Source organism: Manis pentadactyla, chromosome 16 (assembly GCF_030020395.1).
Source record: "Manis pentadactyla isolate mManPen7 chromosome 16, mManPen7.hap1, whole genome shotgun sequence".
Lineage (NCBI taxonomy): Eukaryota > Metazoa > Chordata > Mammalia > Pholidota > Manidae > Manis > Manis pentadactyla.
In genome coordinates, this window is record NC_080034.1 from 74,035,167 (window position 1) to 74,049,917 (window position 14,751).

Sequence of the window (14,751 nt, forward strand, 5' to 3'; positions counted from 1 at the left end):
TTCTACATGCCACCCCACCGACTCCCCACTGTCACCGGTACCTAACCATACAGCTGCAGGCTGGTAGAGCCTTGTCTCTTCCTTAGAAAGGATTTTTCTTTTTTAATTACAGGCTGATCGTGGAATTCTAAAACATGGAAATGTAACACTGCATCCATCTCCACCGAACATTTAGTCATCTGAAGCCTGGGGTAGCCAGCTGGTCTCAAAGTCATCTGGGATACATTTATTTTGATTAAATTGATCAGATTTCTATTTACAGGATAGAATTTTTCACCATACTGAATACAGCTGTGTTTACTAGGATCTGTAAAAGAAGAAAACAGCACCCCACCATCAGTCCTACAGCAGAGAGCACTGGGAACCTCAAGGAGTGAAAGCTGAGGCGGTGGCTTTCACAGTCACAAGGAATTCTGCAGGCAGCTGCTCGGCCCATGCTCTCCAGCCAGTCAGGAAATGGGTGTTAAGTTGAAGCTGAAAATACAAGCAGCAATCAAGCCCGATCCAGCAGTGGCAGACTTCCTGTGCAAAACGGTCAGAAACCTTGGCTTCACATCTCTACACGCATGCACATGCATTTAAATCCATGCCGCAAGGCTGCAGTTTTCTCTGGGGACGCTGGTACAGTCACCGAGTCCACCAGTTTCCTCTGTGACAGCACCGGGGACTTCCAGACTGCAATCCACAGCTCCTCCATCCGTATGCCAGGCTATAAATTATGCCATCTTCCCAGAATGAGCCCGCCGAGCAGGCAGCAGACAGTGAGCCGGCACCCGCGTCCCCGTCGCCACGCGCTCCTCACTCTGCCTGCTCAGGCAGACACCGCAGGTACCTGGAGTCTCCATCCTCGGCCCCACTCCCGGGTGCACGCCACCACCTAAGGCGCAGCTTACCGGACTGAGCCCTGGGAGCACGGAGGGTGGCGGGGGCCGGGCGCGCACATGCCTCACCTCCCTTCCGGGGCTCGGCGTCCTTCCTACCCGCCCCACCCTGGCTGCCGTCCTCCGCGTGCCCGGCGCCCGTGGGCAGAGAGGTCCTCCTGCGCGCAGACGACGGTCCGGAGCAGGGCAGGTGCGCACGGTGCACCCGGGCGCCGACGGCAGGGGAGCTCGGCGTGCCCGCAGCGATGCAGCCCTGGAGCTGAGAGACGGTCTGGCTTCAGAATTAAAAAAAAAAAAAAACAGAAAGAAACACAAAACAGCGCGGCTCAGCGCCTGCGGGGGTGAAAAAAACAGACACAAACCATAAAAAAGCAAGAGTTAAAATCAAATTTCAAAAGAAAAGGAATACATAAGATTAGAGTACTTCGTGCGACTTTTATTTCTGATGTTTCTGGGTTTGCTGGCCTCCCCACCCCCTCCAAAATCTCCTCTGTCCCTAAACGCTCCTGTCCAAGCATGCCCGTCACAAAGGCGCTTCTCCAAACTGCTGCAGACCCGGCGTCACATGAGAAGCCACATGACGACTGCAGTTGGCTGCTGATGTGGTCAACTGCTTCCGAGGCAGGGGGAGACGGAGGGACACAAACCCCACGTGAGACATGCCCCTGTCACTGTGGCCGGGAAGAAAGTCCCTTAAAAGAACAAGAATGCATCTCTGAGGAGAGGCTGTGAATGCATGCACGCCTCCTCTCTGCACATTCGCACAGCCTGAAGACACTGTCGATGCTTGAAGACATTTTGAGGACGCTGTACCACAGACACTAGCTGGATGGCAGCAATATTATTTCTAGCTTGAATTTGTCAAAGCTAAACCTAAGTGGATTCCTGAAAAGCACACACCATGTCTTCATAGCATGATCGGGCTTGGAAAACCAATCCTATTACCTCTCCCTGCAATCTGTATCTGAACGCACATTCTGAATAATATATTTTTTAGACTAATAAGATGCTTGCCAAGACCGCTCCCTTTTTTCAGAGAGTGGTGCAGGCAATATTCACCCAAGAGGGAAAAGCTTGTCCCTTTGTTGGGAACAGAGACGGGATGGTTTTCATCATTTTCAAAAAAAAAGCAATTTCTTATTTAAAGGCATACAAACACAAAACAATAAAGTTCTCCCACAAGTAATCATTAAAAACAAGTGAACTGTTTCTGCTTCACTGAATTGACTGCCTCTTATTTGCAGGTTGGCATCTCATGCTGGCAAATGGTGGTGATATTTTTCTAACACTGCACAGGGCTGCAGCTGGAGCCCTTAATCCACACAGACACTGCCACTTCTCAGTGGGGCGAGAGCGGACAGCTGCTTTCTGGAGCACCTCTCTGCAGAGGTGCTGCACCACCAGGCAGTTTTCTAGTTATGTTAATGCAGGCAGGAGAGAGATGGCCTCAGGGTCCGGTACAGCCCGCCACTCATCCGGGAGTCAAACAAGCTGCCCGTGTGGGACACCCTGCCTGTGATGTGAGAGGTATGCCTGCTCAGAAAAATCGACCATGCCAACTAACCAGGACCGGAGCACTGGCAAACGGGTGGCAAGGACTGTCTACAGCATGCCTCACTGGACTGCAGAGACCCAGGGGAGGTGGCCGTGGATTCCTTCAGGATGTGCTCATCACTCAGCCAGGGGCCGTCCTGGACCTGGGGATCACTGCTGGCGGACAGGACAGTTACGGTTTCCACTCTCAGGGGGCTCTCAGCCTCGAAACTGCACATGCCTTTCCTCCTTCGGAGATGACCGTCCAGTGTGGGCCCTCCAAAGTCACCCAGGACTGCCACCCGGCAGTCAGTGGCTGTTCCACTCTACCACCGTTGTCCTCCATGTCTCCCAACTGGTCCTACCAGGCCACGTGTCCATGGCATGCAGAACCCCTCTCCAGATGGCCTGGACAACCCTCTGTCCAAAACTGAGGGTGGACCCTTACTGCTTCACATTCGGATACTACCTGTAAAGACACCCTATTGCCTGATTGTTCGTTATCTATTGAGATAGACTGATCTATTTTTGATGTTCTGGGTACATCATCCACTGAACCAGAGAAAAAATAATTTGGGGTTAGTTTTGTTCATAACTAAGCATAAAGCCCTGTAAGAGAAACAGACATGGGGGTGCTGCCCCTGCCCCCAGGGGATGTACAATCCATGGAACTTGTGCCATTCTCCATTTATGGTCCTCAATTGCTAGCTATCTCTCAAGTTTTACATCCTGTGAAAGTAATAGGTGTACATCTGTCTGCGAAATGGGCATCAGATCAGTAGTAACCGACAAGGGCTGAGAAGGGAGATTACTTCTACCTAACCGTTGGGAAAAGTCTTCAGAGAACCACAGAATTTACAGGGAGCTATGAGATATCTGGTCGGGATAGCGGGCAGGGTCTGAGTCACAAAAATAACAGCAATAGCGACATCGAGACACTGCTCTTTGCCAGGTGTCAGGCTCTCTTCTAAGCATATCGCATTGCGAACCGACTGGATCTTGACATCAGTCCAGGAAGTACTGATTCAACAAACGTTTCTCAAGGACACAGAACAGAGGCTCGAAGCTGCCCCAGATCGCACAGCGAGGGAGTGGTCAGGTGCCTCTGGGCCCTGAGCTGGGCTGCAGGCCGGTGGGAGGGAACCAGAGGCCGAGGGCATGCAACTGTGCAGGGAGGGTGTGAATGGTGGGTTTGGCTCAAAAAGAGTATTAGTTTTGTAGAAGTGGAACTAGGTGGAGAGACACGCAGTAAGGTGAAAGCATTTACCCTCATCATGAGCATGGGAGCTGCCAGACCGTAGGGCAGTGAGCCCGGCCAGTGGCTGAGACTGACGGGGAGGCGGGGACAGGCGCTCAGGAGGTGATGCAGGAGCTCAGAAATCCCAGCTTTCAGCACGGTGCCTGAGCCGGGGTGGTGGCAGAAGAAAGGCTGAGATGGATTCTGGACAATTCTTGAAGACAGAAACGACACGACTGAGAGATTCCTAGGGAATGGGGAGAATGCTGACAGCAAAGTTGACTGCATGTTTTTTCAAGCCTCAATGAAGAAAGAAAGCAGTTAGGAGTTCCGTCATTAATCTCTGTTTCCCCAGTAGCTAGCACAATGCTTGATGCTTTTTAAAAAATGATGAACGACTAAATGGAAGTAGAAATGGGGAAATTAAAAGTGACACTACATATAAGGAAAAACTTGACAGAGAATTTAGTATTTCGTAGGCTATCCAAGGAGAAAGATCCATCATGAAAGTATATAGATAGATGCAGAATTCATTCCCTCTTTCCACCTTTGGCCCAGATTTTCAAGGACACCTGCTTCCCCTCAACACACACTCCAGGCTATTCCTCAGGCCTATTTAGATTGAGGCTGGTCGTCCCACTCCACCTGCCCCAGACACCTCAGCCTTCGCCTGCAGACCCATCTCATCCGGGTCTCGTCCCTAATCCAAACGTCACCCTCAGGAACACAACACAGTGTGCTAACGTTCTTTATCATTCTTTTATTTTTATATGTAGCAAAGAGATACACCCAGAAGTTTCTCAGACTTCTCATGCAATCTTAGCTAACCGAATACTAAATTAACAAATGCACCTCATTTCTTAGGCAGTTAATGAAGGTTAATGTGATATACTGCCTCTGGCTCTGGAAGTAAAAAGGGGTTTATTGCTTCATATTAGAGCTGGGGAAAAAAAAGTGTTAATAATCTTTCTCATCAGCAGTAAAGTATTGGGCTTTTAATACCCAGATATATTTTAGTAAAAGGCTAGTATATCATCTCTAAATGAAATTCAAGAGCAATGTTAGATAACTAGGGCATTTCAAGAGCCTGCTTACACTAGAGACCAAAAAAAGAAAGAAAGAAAGAAAAAAAATACAGCCAAAGCTGAATTTATTCCTGTATTCTTGAAGGAGAAACGAAAATGAAAATTTATGTTGGGAGTATTTACATTGCTTTAGACCAAGTCTAGGAATCTTTAAATAGTAAGAAGAAAACCTGAATCTCAAAAGCAAACAATTTTGAGTAAATGGGTTATTACATGAGCGGGGTCACTGTTTTATTCTGTGACCCTCAACACAAACGTGCTTCGCGGACCGGCTACCATAAGGCAGTGTGCTCAGCACCGCGGGAGGGAGACACCGTGAGTGAGGCCCCGCCAGGGTCCTTAAGGAGTCTGCAGTACCTTCACCCAGGAAGACACTTCCCTGCCTTTGGACAAGGGGGACCTACTGCCTTTGATGACAGTAAAGAATAGCAGAGGTCAGTAAAAAATGGATACGCCTCCTCGGAAGGAAGTCAGCCCACCAGAGCCAATCTGAGGTCTCATCATGCATGAAATAGCTTGGATGATATGAATATTCAATAAGTGTGACTCGTTAAGTCCCCAAAGTGAATAAGAACACTGTTTAAGCTTTGCAATCCTGGGAAATATCAATGATGAGCGTGATGAGAGCGTAAAGAAGAGTTTGTAGGCCTATCTGGTAGGCTGCTGGACTTAAAATCACATGCCCTGCTTTCTAACTTCCCCAAAAAGGACACTGAGTAGGATCAGCTCTGCACAGAGCAGACTGACAAGGTGACTAATCGCTGGCTGCTGGAAGAGCACTGACTTCCCCTCCTGTTGCCCAGTATTCTGACCCTGGTCCACTTTCCAGGGGCCAAATGGCAAGTCTGAGGTGGAAGGACTGTGTTTGTTCACCTGTGAGTGGTTTGACCTTCGCCTTTGCAGAGCACAGTCAGGAAGTCAGCTTTTCCATGCTCTGTACAGCAGACAAAGACAGTGTGGCTGGGCTCCAAATGTTACAGAAGGTCAGGGACCAACCCACCTCAAAGACAAAGACCACTTCCAGAAATTGAAACACAAAATAGATGTAAATGCCATCAACATTCCAAACTGTGCTCCTGTCCGTTCAGTCTTTGGTTCAAACGATGTGACACGTACCCAGCATCAATGCATAGGAGAAACAGAATCATGAAACCCCAGGTGTTGGAAAACACCTTAAAGGTCATCTGGTCCAACCACAGACGTAAACTGTGAAGATTGTCCTTTAAAATATCTCCTCCACGCAGCCACCCAGGCTTTGGGGGAACACCTCCAGCGACTGAAAGTGCAGTGCCCAGGGAGGCAGATGACCGCTGTGCCACGTGCATGTGACAGCCGGATCATTCAAGTGCCCTGAGACAAAAAGGCCCAATTCCGGGATATTGGGAGCCTCACTGGGGCTTCCGTTTCTTGGCCCTTGAATCAGAAGTTTGGGGCTCAAGTCCAGTGTGTTTTCCACATGGTGGTCCAATAAATATTAGAGGGAATGTGTCATCACCCACTCAGATTTTTCTTCTGTGCCCCAAAGCATTTTCAGTTTCTTTAGCCACTACTCTGTGACTTCTCATCAACAAGCCATTTCCCAGCCTGTGAACACACTTGTTATCAATAGCTCTTTGAATGACGTGCCACAAAAAACAGAACACAGAGGCCCGTGGTATGGACCCACAAAGTTAACAGTAGCATCACCTCCCTCCTTCTAAGAGACCAAGTCTCAATGAGCACAGCGTAATCTGCCTTTGCTTTCCTGTGGACATGCCACACGGGTCACTCCCTGGGCCCAACTGTGCCTCTGCCACACGTGTCCCACCTGCCCCACCAGGCTCGCCTGTGCCTCTGTCCGCACGTGTCCCACCTGCCCCACCAGGCTTGCCTGTGCCTCTGTCCACACGTACGTGTCCCACCTGCCCCACCGGGCTCGCCTTTGCCTCTGTCCGCACGTGTCCCACCTGCCCCACCGGGCTCGCCTGTGCCTCTGTCCACACATACGTGTCCCACCTGCCCCACCGGGCTCGCCTGTGCCTCTGTCCACACGTGTCCCACCTGCCCCACCGGGCTCACCTGTGCCTCTGCCACAAGTGTCCCACCTGCCCCACCAGGCTCGCCTGTGCCTCTGTCCATACGTGTCCCACCTGCCCCACTGAGCTCGCCTGTGCCTCTGTCCACACATGTCCCACCTGCCCCACCAGGCTCGCCTGTGCCTCTGTCCACACGTACGTGTCCCACCTGCCCCACCGGGCTCACCTGTGCCTCTGTCCACACGTACGTGTCCCACCTGCCCCACCGGGCTCGCCTGTGCCTCTGTCCACATGTACGTGTCCCACCTGCCCCACCGGGCTCACCTGTGCCTCTGTACACACGTGTCCCACCTGCCCCACTGGGCTCGCCTGTCCCTCTGTCCACATGTGTCCTGCCTGCCCCATGGCTCACCTGTGCCTGTCCACATGTGTCCCACCTGCCCCACCGGCCTCACCTGTGCCTCTGCCTCACGTGTCCCACCTGCCCCACCGGGCTCACCTGTGCCTCTGCCTCACGTGTCCCACCTCGCCATGGCTCACCTGTGCCCCTGCCTCACATGTCCCACCTCCCCACACTGTCGCCATCAGTGACTCTGTGCAATTATTTGACTGCTTTTGTTGTTTGGGTTACCACATATGTAATAGATCCTATGGTATTAAAAACATACACAAAAATGGAGGAGAAGTTGTAAACTATCCTTGAAGGAAACATGAATGTGTTTGTAAATACACACACCTCTTCCACAGCAAGACAGAAGCCCGAGTTCTCAGAGGGCATGAGGGCACCGTCCAGTTTTCTGATACTTCAACAACACTACATTGAAAAAAATACCTCTGATTATGTCAAATAGCCTGGCCTCGCCGGAAGCACTGGGCTGATGTCAGAAGCTGGGACCCTCGCACTGTTTTGCCATGAACTGTGTGTTTGCTATATGACTACAGCTAAGCAGCGTTTTCCCCAATCCTCAGTTTCTTCAGCTGCAAAATGAGAAGCTGGACAAGAGCCACCCTGAGCTTCACAGCATTTGAACTGTTTATATTAATGTAGAATTTTAATTAAATTGCTAAAAATCTCTTACATAGTGCAATAGCATAAATATTAACACTTGGCTAAGTTTTCTTAAAGACTTTCACTGGAAGTAAATAAGTTTTACATTAAATTATCCTAAAACAAGTGAATGGCACATTCATGAAACAAAAGTTCATATGCCCAGAGTTGCCTTGGGAAGAATATGCCAATTCAGTAAATGAGGTACATCTGCCTGCAGGGCCTGAAAGCCTTACCCTCTGATAAAATAATGGTTTTTGGATGGGTAAACCAATTAGGTTTGAAGTAAGGAATGAAATAAATGTCAGAATATAATATCATCACTTTCTCATAATCAGATGTCTTCTTAAAATGTCTTTAATTCACTCTGCAGAAAGAGCTTTAGGTTGGAAAGATCTAGTTTCTTTTCACATTTTTTAACCAGAGCCAGGACACCAGTTACCTGACGTCAGTCAGCAGTTCTCACAGTGGGAGTACTGCCCACATTCTGGGCCAGAAGGGAGGGTGGTGGTACTGGGCCACAATGAGCCCTGCCCATCGGGAGACAGGTCATTAGGGTCACTTAGCCCCCAGGGCGGTTCTGAGATGTGCCAGCCCTCCTGACATCACCCTGGCAGACTACACCAGCTATCTTCCCACTAAGTGTGTAGTAGAAGATGCAACTTACCTCTTAGATCAAAAGAACTAAAACTAAAACTTAGAAAGTGGGCTAGATTTTTCTCAAAGTCAGAGCCCAGTCCTGGCCCACACTTCTCTGCATGTGTCTCTTCTCTGTTCTGGCCTCAGCATCATCCTCTCTCAGAGATGGCTCGGAGTATCCAAGTGGTGACACTCTCTGCTTCTGCATCAGCAAGGGTTTCGGCTTTTTTAGACCTTCTGTTTTCAACATGTAAAGCATCCTAGCTGCCTACGATCCTGGAGACCCCCAGTCATATTGTCTCCTGATCAATCTCATCCCTACAAGCCTTGCCACACACAGGGTGCCTGGTGCAACAACACCGTCTCAGTGTGAAATTGCTGCCCCAGAGTCGGGCACAGGGCTCCCAAGCTAAGGCCGTGGGCTCAGGGACACACCAGTGAGCCCGAAGGGGCGCATGGCTGCACAGTGCACGCAGAGGCCTGATGGGCAGTGGGCACAGAGACTGATGCTCTTTGGTATTTGCAAAATACACTGAGGTAGCAAACTGCTACGTGACTAAGTGCCTGATGGCATCTGACGTGAACAAAAGGTGTAAACATGAGCTTATTGTCCACATAACAGAGACTCTAAGATGCAATCAGCACAAACAACCACAACCCATTCAAGTAGTGAGGCACAATTCTAAGGGAAACTTTAAAATAATTAAAGTGGCCGTATTTAGGGTGCCAAACACACGCAGGCATGTCATTGGCTGCTGAAGCAGTGAACCTTCCTGAAGCAAAAGGCGCGGGCGAGCGCCGGGACGCTCAGCAGGGCCAGGCATCTCGCTGCAGCGCAGTTCCCCTGCACCGGGCGGCCCTTCTGGGGTCCCCAGGGCCAGGCTGCAGTGTCACGGTGTCACGGAAAGGGAGGGAAGAGTGGTAGAACCAGAAGGACGAGGTGTCCATTTTTTCCTCCATTTGTCCGAATGCACACGGAATTCATCCCATGAGGTCAAAAATTCAATTATGCTTTTAGAAAACAACTCTGGACCGTAAGAGATATTCCTTGTGATTTTTTAAAGTGAATTATGGCTTAGTGATTGACTTTTTTCATGAAAATAATTCAGTTTACATTAAACAATGGTTTTTGACACTCTTGTGCTCAAGTACACATTTTACATGTAGATGGATAGTATATGTACATGATATATTTTAACATTATAAAGCTATATAATTTATGAAATTATACAAATATACAGAAGAGAGACTTTCAACATAGGTCATCTGATTAAATTTAAGTGTTGGCTCTAATTTTTGATACTCTAATTCAAAAGACAAAAATGTATTACTGAAGATATTTGAGAGAATGCTGTTTCACAGAATCTAAAGAAAATGTCTAAATAATTAGTCCAAAATGTTGATATGTAGACATAAGTGTAGTACCTCTTAGTATGCTTAGTATGACTACTTTGAAAGGAGAAACTTTTACTTCTATGGGTACACTGAAAAGATAAAGACAACCTTACTATTTTGAGGTTACTGAGCCTGTAGGAAGCCAGTTTTAACAGTAAGATCATCAAATGCAGGAGAAGCTGCATTAGGCACTATTCTTAACCCCATTTTACAGATGAGGAAACAGCAGCAAGAGGGATGTTGAGCAACTTGAGTAAGACATACAGCCAGTAGGCGGGGGAGCCGGGCTGCCCACCGGGCCACCAGCTGTAGAGTCCCGGCACCAGTGCCCACCCGGCTCACACCCCACCCCTCCCTGCACTCTGCCCCCCCCGACCCCGAGCACGACCCGAGGCCCACCCTGCTCGGTCTGTCCAGCTCTTCTCAATATTATGAGAACGACAGTACAATGCCGGGAAGAAAATATTAATCATCTCCAATTATGTGTCTACACTAGTGAGAACTAATCAAATGGCATCTGATAGTGCTCTTAAGGAGAACTAAAGCAGGGTGCAAGAATTAACAAGCTCGCTCATACCACAGAGACAGTGACCAGGGAAACACGTGACCGTATCAGTCAGCGTGTGGCACTGGGGCCTGGCTGGGCGCAGCAGCCAGCAGGCCAGAGGGGCAAAGCAAAGGCAGGGCAGAGGAGCCCAGTCAAGTGACAATACAGACGCCAGTGCGCACATACTACACAGCCGTGATGTAGAACACAGCTTGCTAGAGGAGCCTAGAAATATTTCATCCGACTTTGAGAACAACTCTGCAGGCCCCCTATTATCCCCACTTTACAGGTGAGGACATTACATGCCTCAGAGACTGACTGCCTCCCTCAAGGGGGAAACACCAACGTCCGACTGAGGCAAGGCTCGCACCAGCCCTCCTGGCTCTGGGGCCGGCGCTCTTGAGATTAATCACGGCACAACAGGTCGAGTTCAAAGCATCATTTAAGTGAGAGACAGCCATTCAGGAGGCCTGACCCAAGGATCGCGGGGCAGGGCCCTTGGCACTTGTGTGGGCATCGGCCTGGCACCCGCTGAAGGTCAGTGCCACCTCTGCTAGGAATCAGGGCTGCCTGCACCATCTCAGAGCCAAGCCAGTAACATCAGCTGCTGCCAAGCTTTTGGGAACTAATCAGGGTAAGGAAACCCATCGCCGCACAGCATGAGTGCCGGTAAAGTTCTGAGAACAAGGGGACTCGGGCTATCTGACAGACAGACCCAGACACAGATAAGAAGCCGAACTGGAGCACATTACAGGGTAGGGCACAGGTCCTATCGGTGACGAACTGAGTTTGAGCAGCCGCAGTCAAAGAGATGGCGGATTTCAGACAATAAGAAACGTTGATGAGATGGAAGAACCACCTGTTTTATGTAAGGCTCCAAAGAACCAGATCATAGGGGACAGCCACCCAAATAATGCCTTCATAATACAGAGTATTATTGAGAATAACTCAATTCACAGAGGGCTTAAGGCGGCCAGTACTAGATAGCCTGTCAGGGCAAACAGAAAAATAATTACAGAAAAGAACCACATCCTCGGAAAAACAAAAATTAATCAAACTGAGCTTATAAAGTCTATCTTACAGACACATTGTCTGGACTCTTGCTCTCGAAAATACTGTTTCCAGTTTTATGCCAGTTTTTTAGCGAGTCTAATGCTTTCAGGCTGTTCCTTCCAACCTGGACATACTCTTTGACTCCTAACATCTTGGAACCTTCCTAGTTTCCTAAAGAATCTGAGCAAATTCATAATCTCAAAGGACAGAATTATTTCCCTAAAAATTAAACAATGATGTAATGGTTTCTGTCTGTTGCAGAAAAATCAACATCATGACATTCACATTCTAAAAAATCTGCATAACTCCAATAAACTTGAGGTTAATTCTTGATCAAACACATGTAAAATGATAAGCAAGATTCATTAAATAGCATTGATATTAAATAGAAACTCTCAGAGAGAATAGAGTTTTTAGTATTTTTAAACTTTTATAGTTGTGATATATAGAAAAATTGAAAATAATAAAGAAGGTTCCCACTATCTTCCATTATCGACATTTTACATTTGTCACAATGAACAACAATGCCGTATTATGAGCTAAGGTCCATATTTTATTCAGTTTCCAGTTTTTTACCCAGTGTCCTTTCTCTGCTCTAGCTCCCGCCTAGGACAGGCCACCACATGTGTTATGTGTCCTTCACATGTGCCATGTCGGACTCTCCTAGTTTCTGATGACCCTGAGCACGGCTCAGGCGCTTTGCAGCAGGCCCTTCAAATCGAGTTAGTCTTATGATTTCTTCATGGTTTGCCTGGAGTTATGGGTTTGGGGGAGGAAAAGGGGAAGCGCCACTGCGCTCTCACACTTCTCTGGGGGCACGTGCCACCCACGCGCCTTATGCTGATGTGGACGGTGATCACCTGGCTATTTCTCCACTACCAAGTCACTCTTCCTCACCACCCCCACCCATTCCTCTCTGGAAGGGAGTCACTGGGTGCAGCCCCCACACAAGAAGGGGGTTACGCCTCATATACTTGGGGACAGAATATCTACACACACCATTTGAAATACCTCTGCAGGAGATCACCATCTCTCCTCTCCCATTTATTTATTTATTCAATCTTTTCTTATATTAGTATGGAGTCTTGGTTATTTTATATTTCAGGCTATAATCCAGTACTACCGTAATAAAGAAAATTTGAAAGGTGATTTATTCAAATTCATTGTCCAGAATGGGACCTGCCACCTCTTATCTCCTGGCAAGAGATTGTGGGTGGAGCAAAGTGCCTGGATGTCATATACACCTTGAAGATTAGGATGCCGAGGGTCATCTGAAAGACATTTCTGCTATCTTGCACAGAAAATGTGGACATACTCTCTTGTTCCAGGGGACATTCCTCTTTATTTATGATATAGCCAGGATAAAATTCATTATACAGAAAATGGCTTCAAAATTAAGCAGAACTCATGAGTGGTTGCTGAAATTCTTAAGACAGGTGCTGGGTCGGTCACACTCCTAGAAACAGCTCTGATGCTATAGGTGCATATCACACAGTCCATTATATGGACTAAAGGTATTTCAGGTATAATTGTGAAAAACATCTGACCTTTTAAAATTATTTACAATACAGTGTAGTGCTTGGAGGCATAGGAATATAACTGGAGTTACAGGAATTTAGTAAATATTCTAGGTACTGATTACATATCATTCATGAGCACAAGCGTATGACATGAAAGAAATGGGACAGAAAGGTAGAACACAGAACAGACTGGAAGGAAATAAAGGCAGTAAAAAAGATTTTATTCATTCATTCAACAAATATTTACAAATGATTAGCTATTAGTCAGCAGCCATGACAAAGAGTAGGACATTATGCTAAGTACAGACAGTAACAGATCTCACTCCCATATACTCTGCCAGGAAAACAGGCATCCATCAAAAAATAGCTCTACTGATACTTGTGCAGGAAAGAGATAACGCAGCAGGCCTGTGCTGCCCAAACTCTGCACCTTCCCCAAATCCTCAGGGGTGGTCTTTGGCACGGCACTGAGAAAGGGCCTGAGTCCTTGCAGTTCTCCACTCAGTAAGGGTGCCTCAGGCTGCCAGAGGCTCTGCTCCACCCCAGGCAGCTCATGGAACAACGGGATTTGTGGTGAATGAATGTTTCTGTAAGCCCGTTTCTGTAAGCCTGAGGCTTTGGGCCCCACTATATGAATCTGACCTCAGGAGGCCTGGAGACTGAGCAGCTAAGCAAGCTTCCCTAGTTGGCAACAGTTGGCTTATGTTGGCATATGCTGTTGCTGGGAGAATTGAGCCCTGTATGTGTGCCTCTACAGAGCACAACCAGAAGCCTTCACCTGGTCCCTCTCGGAGTCCAGCTTTCACTTTGATTTTGATTTGCTTCCTTTCACTGTAATAAGCTATAACCATGAGTCTAACATACCTGTTGAGTCCTTATGGCAAATCATTAGGAATGAGGGTGGTCTTGGAGACCACCTCCTACATGAAACTCCGGTGAAAATTTGAGGCTTATGCTCTGAAAGAGAACTTAGTTTATGGGAGCTTATGGCATAGTTACCTGAGGTGGACTAGGAGGTCAGGAAAGGCTTTCCTGAAGAAATGACATTTGAACTGAGATCTAATTGATGCATAAGAATGTATTAGTAAATGAGGCAGGAGTGAGGAGAGCCTCTGAGCAAGGGGAATCGCCGCACAAAGCCCCTGGCGGGGGAGACGAGGGTGCATGCAAGCAGCTGAGCATGGATGCGTGCGTCTGGAGCACAGCAGTGGGGTGGGAGACGGGCTGGACAGCCCTCAGAGGCCGGGCCTGCTCAGCCACATCAAGGACTCCAGTCATTACCCCAAAAGCAATGGGAAGCCGTGTGTAGGTCTAAAACAGAAGGGAGATGATCAGGTTGGCCTTCTGGTTGCAAGACTCACTGGAGGTGATGAGCAGACAGAGCGGGAGCAGGAAGACTGCTTTGGGTAGTACCCAAGATGAGAGATGTGAGGGGTGGCAGTGGATATGTTGAGAAATGGAAGCTCTTAACAGAAATTTAGTAGCTCCCAAGGCTCAGTGATAAATTGAAAATCAGAGGAAAAAGAGATCGCACAGTATGGGACCTACTTTACTGTCTGCGTCAACAGCAGGATGGCCCAGCCCCTCGCTGGGCGGGAGGGCTGGGAGCGGTCAGACATTTTCTCCTTCCAGGAAACACCAGAATCCTATTTGATGCACCTGATCTTGGATACACCAAGTTTGCTGTGTCTTTACAGCTGAAGTGGAGACTTTTATAAGCTAAACGTTCCCAGGGCATCTACTATTTTTGGGGCACTGCTTTAAGCACTTTACATACAGGAACTCATTTTCATCCTCA

At 48.1% G+C, this 14,751-nt stretch overlaps 1 protein-coding gene across 2 annotated transcripts in view; it reads right to left on the minus strand.

Annotated features, from left to right (window-relative positions):
- Positions 1-205: 205 nt before the first annotated feature.
- LOC118907941 (uncharacterized) overlaps positions 206-14,751 on the minus strand; it is a 279,544-nt gene continuing 264,998 nt past the window's right edge. For both annotated transcript variants that reach the window (XM_057494123.1, XM_057494122.1), the window contains exon 6: positions 206-1,156. In XM_057494123.1, coding sequence (XP_057350106.1) covers positions 717-1,156 — 440 coding nt within the window. In that variant the 3' untranslated portion in view covers positions 206-716. The remainder of the gene's footprint in view (positions 1,157-14,751) is intronic.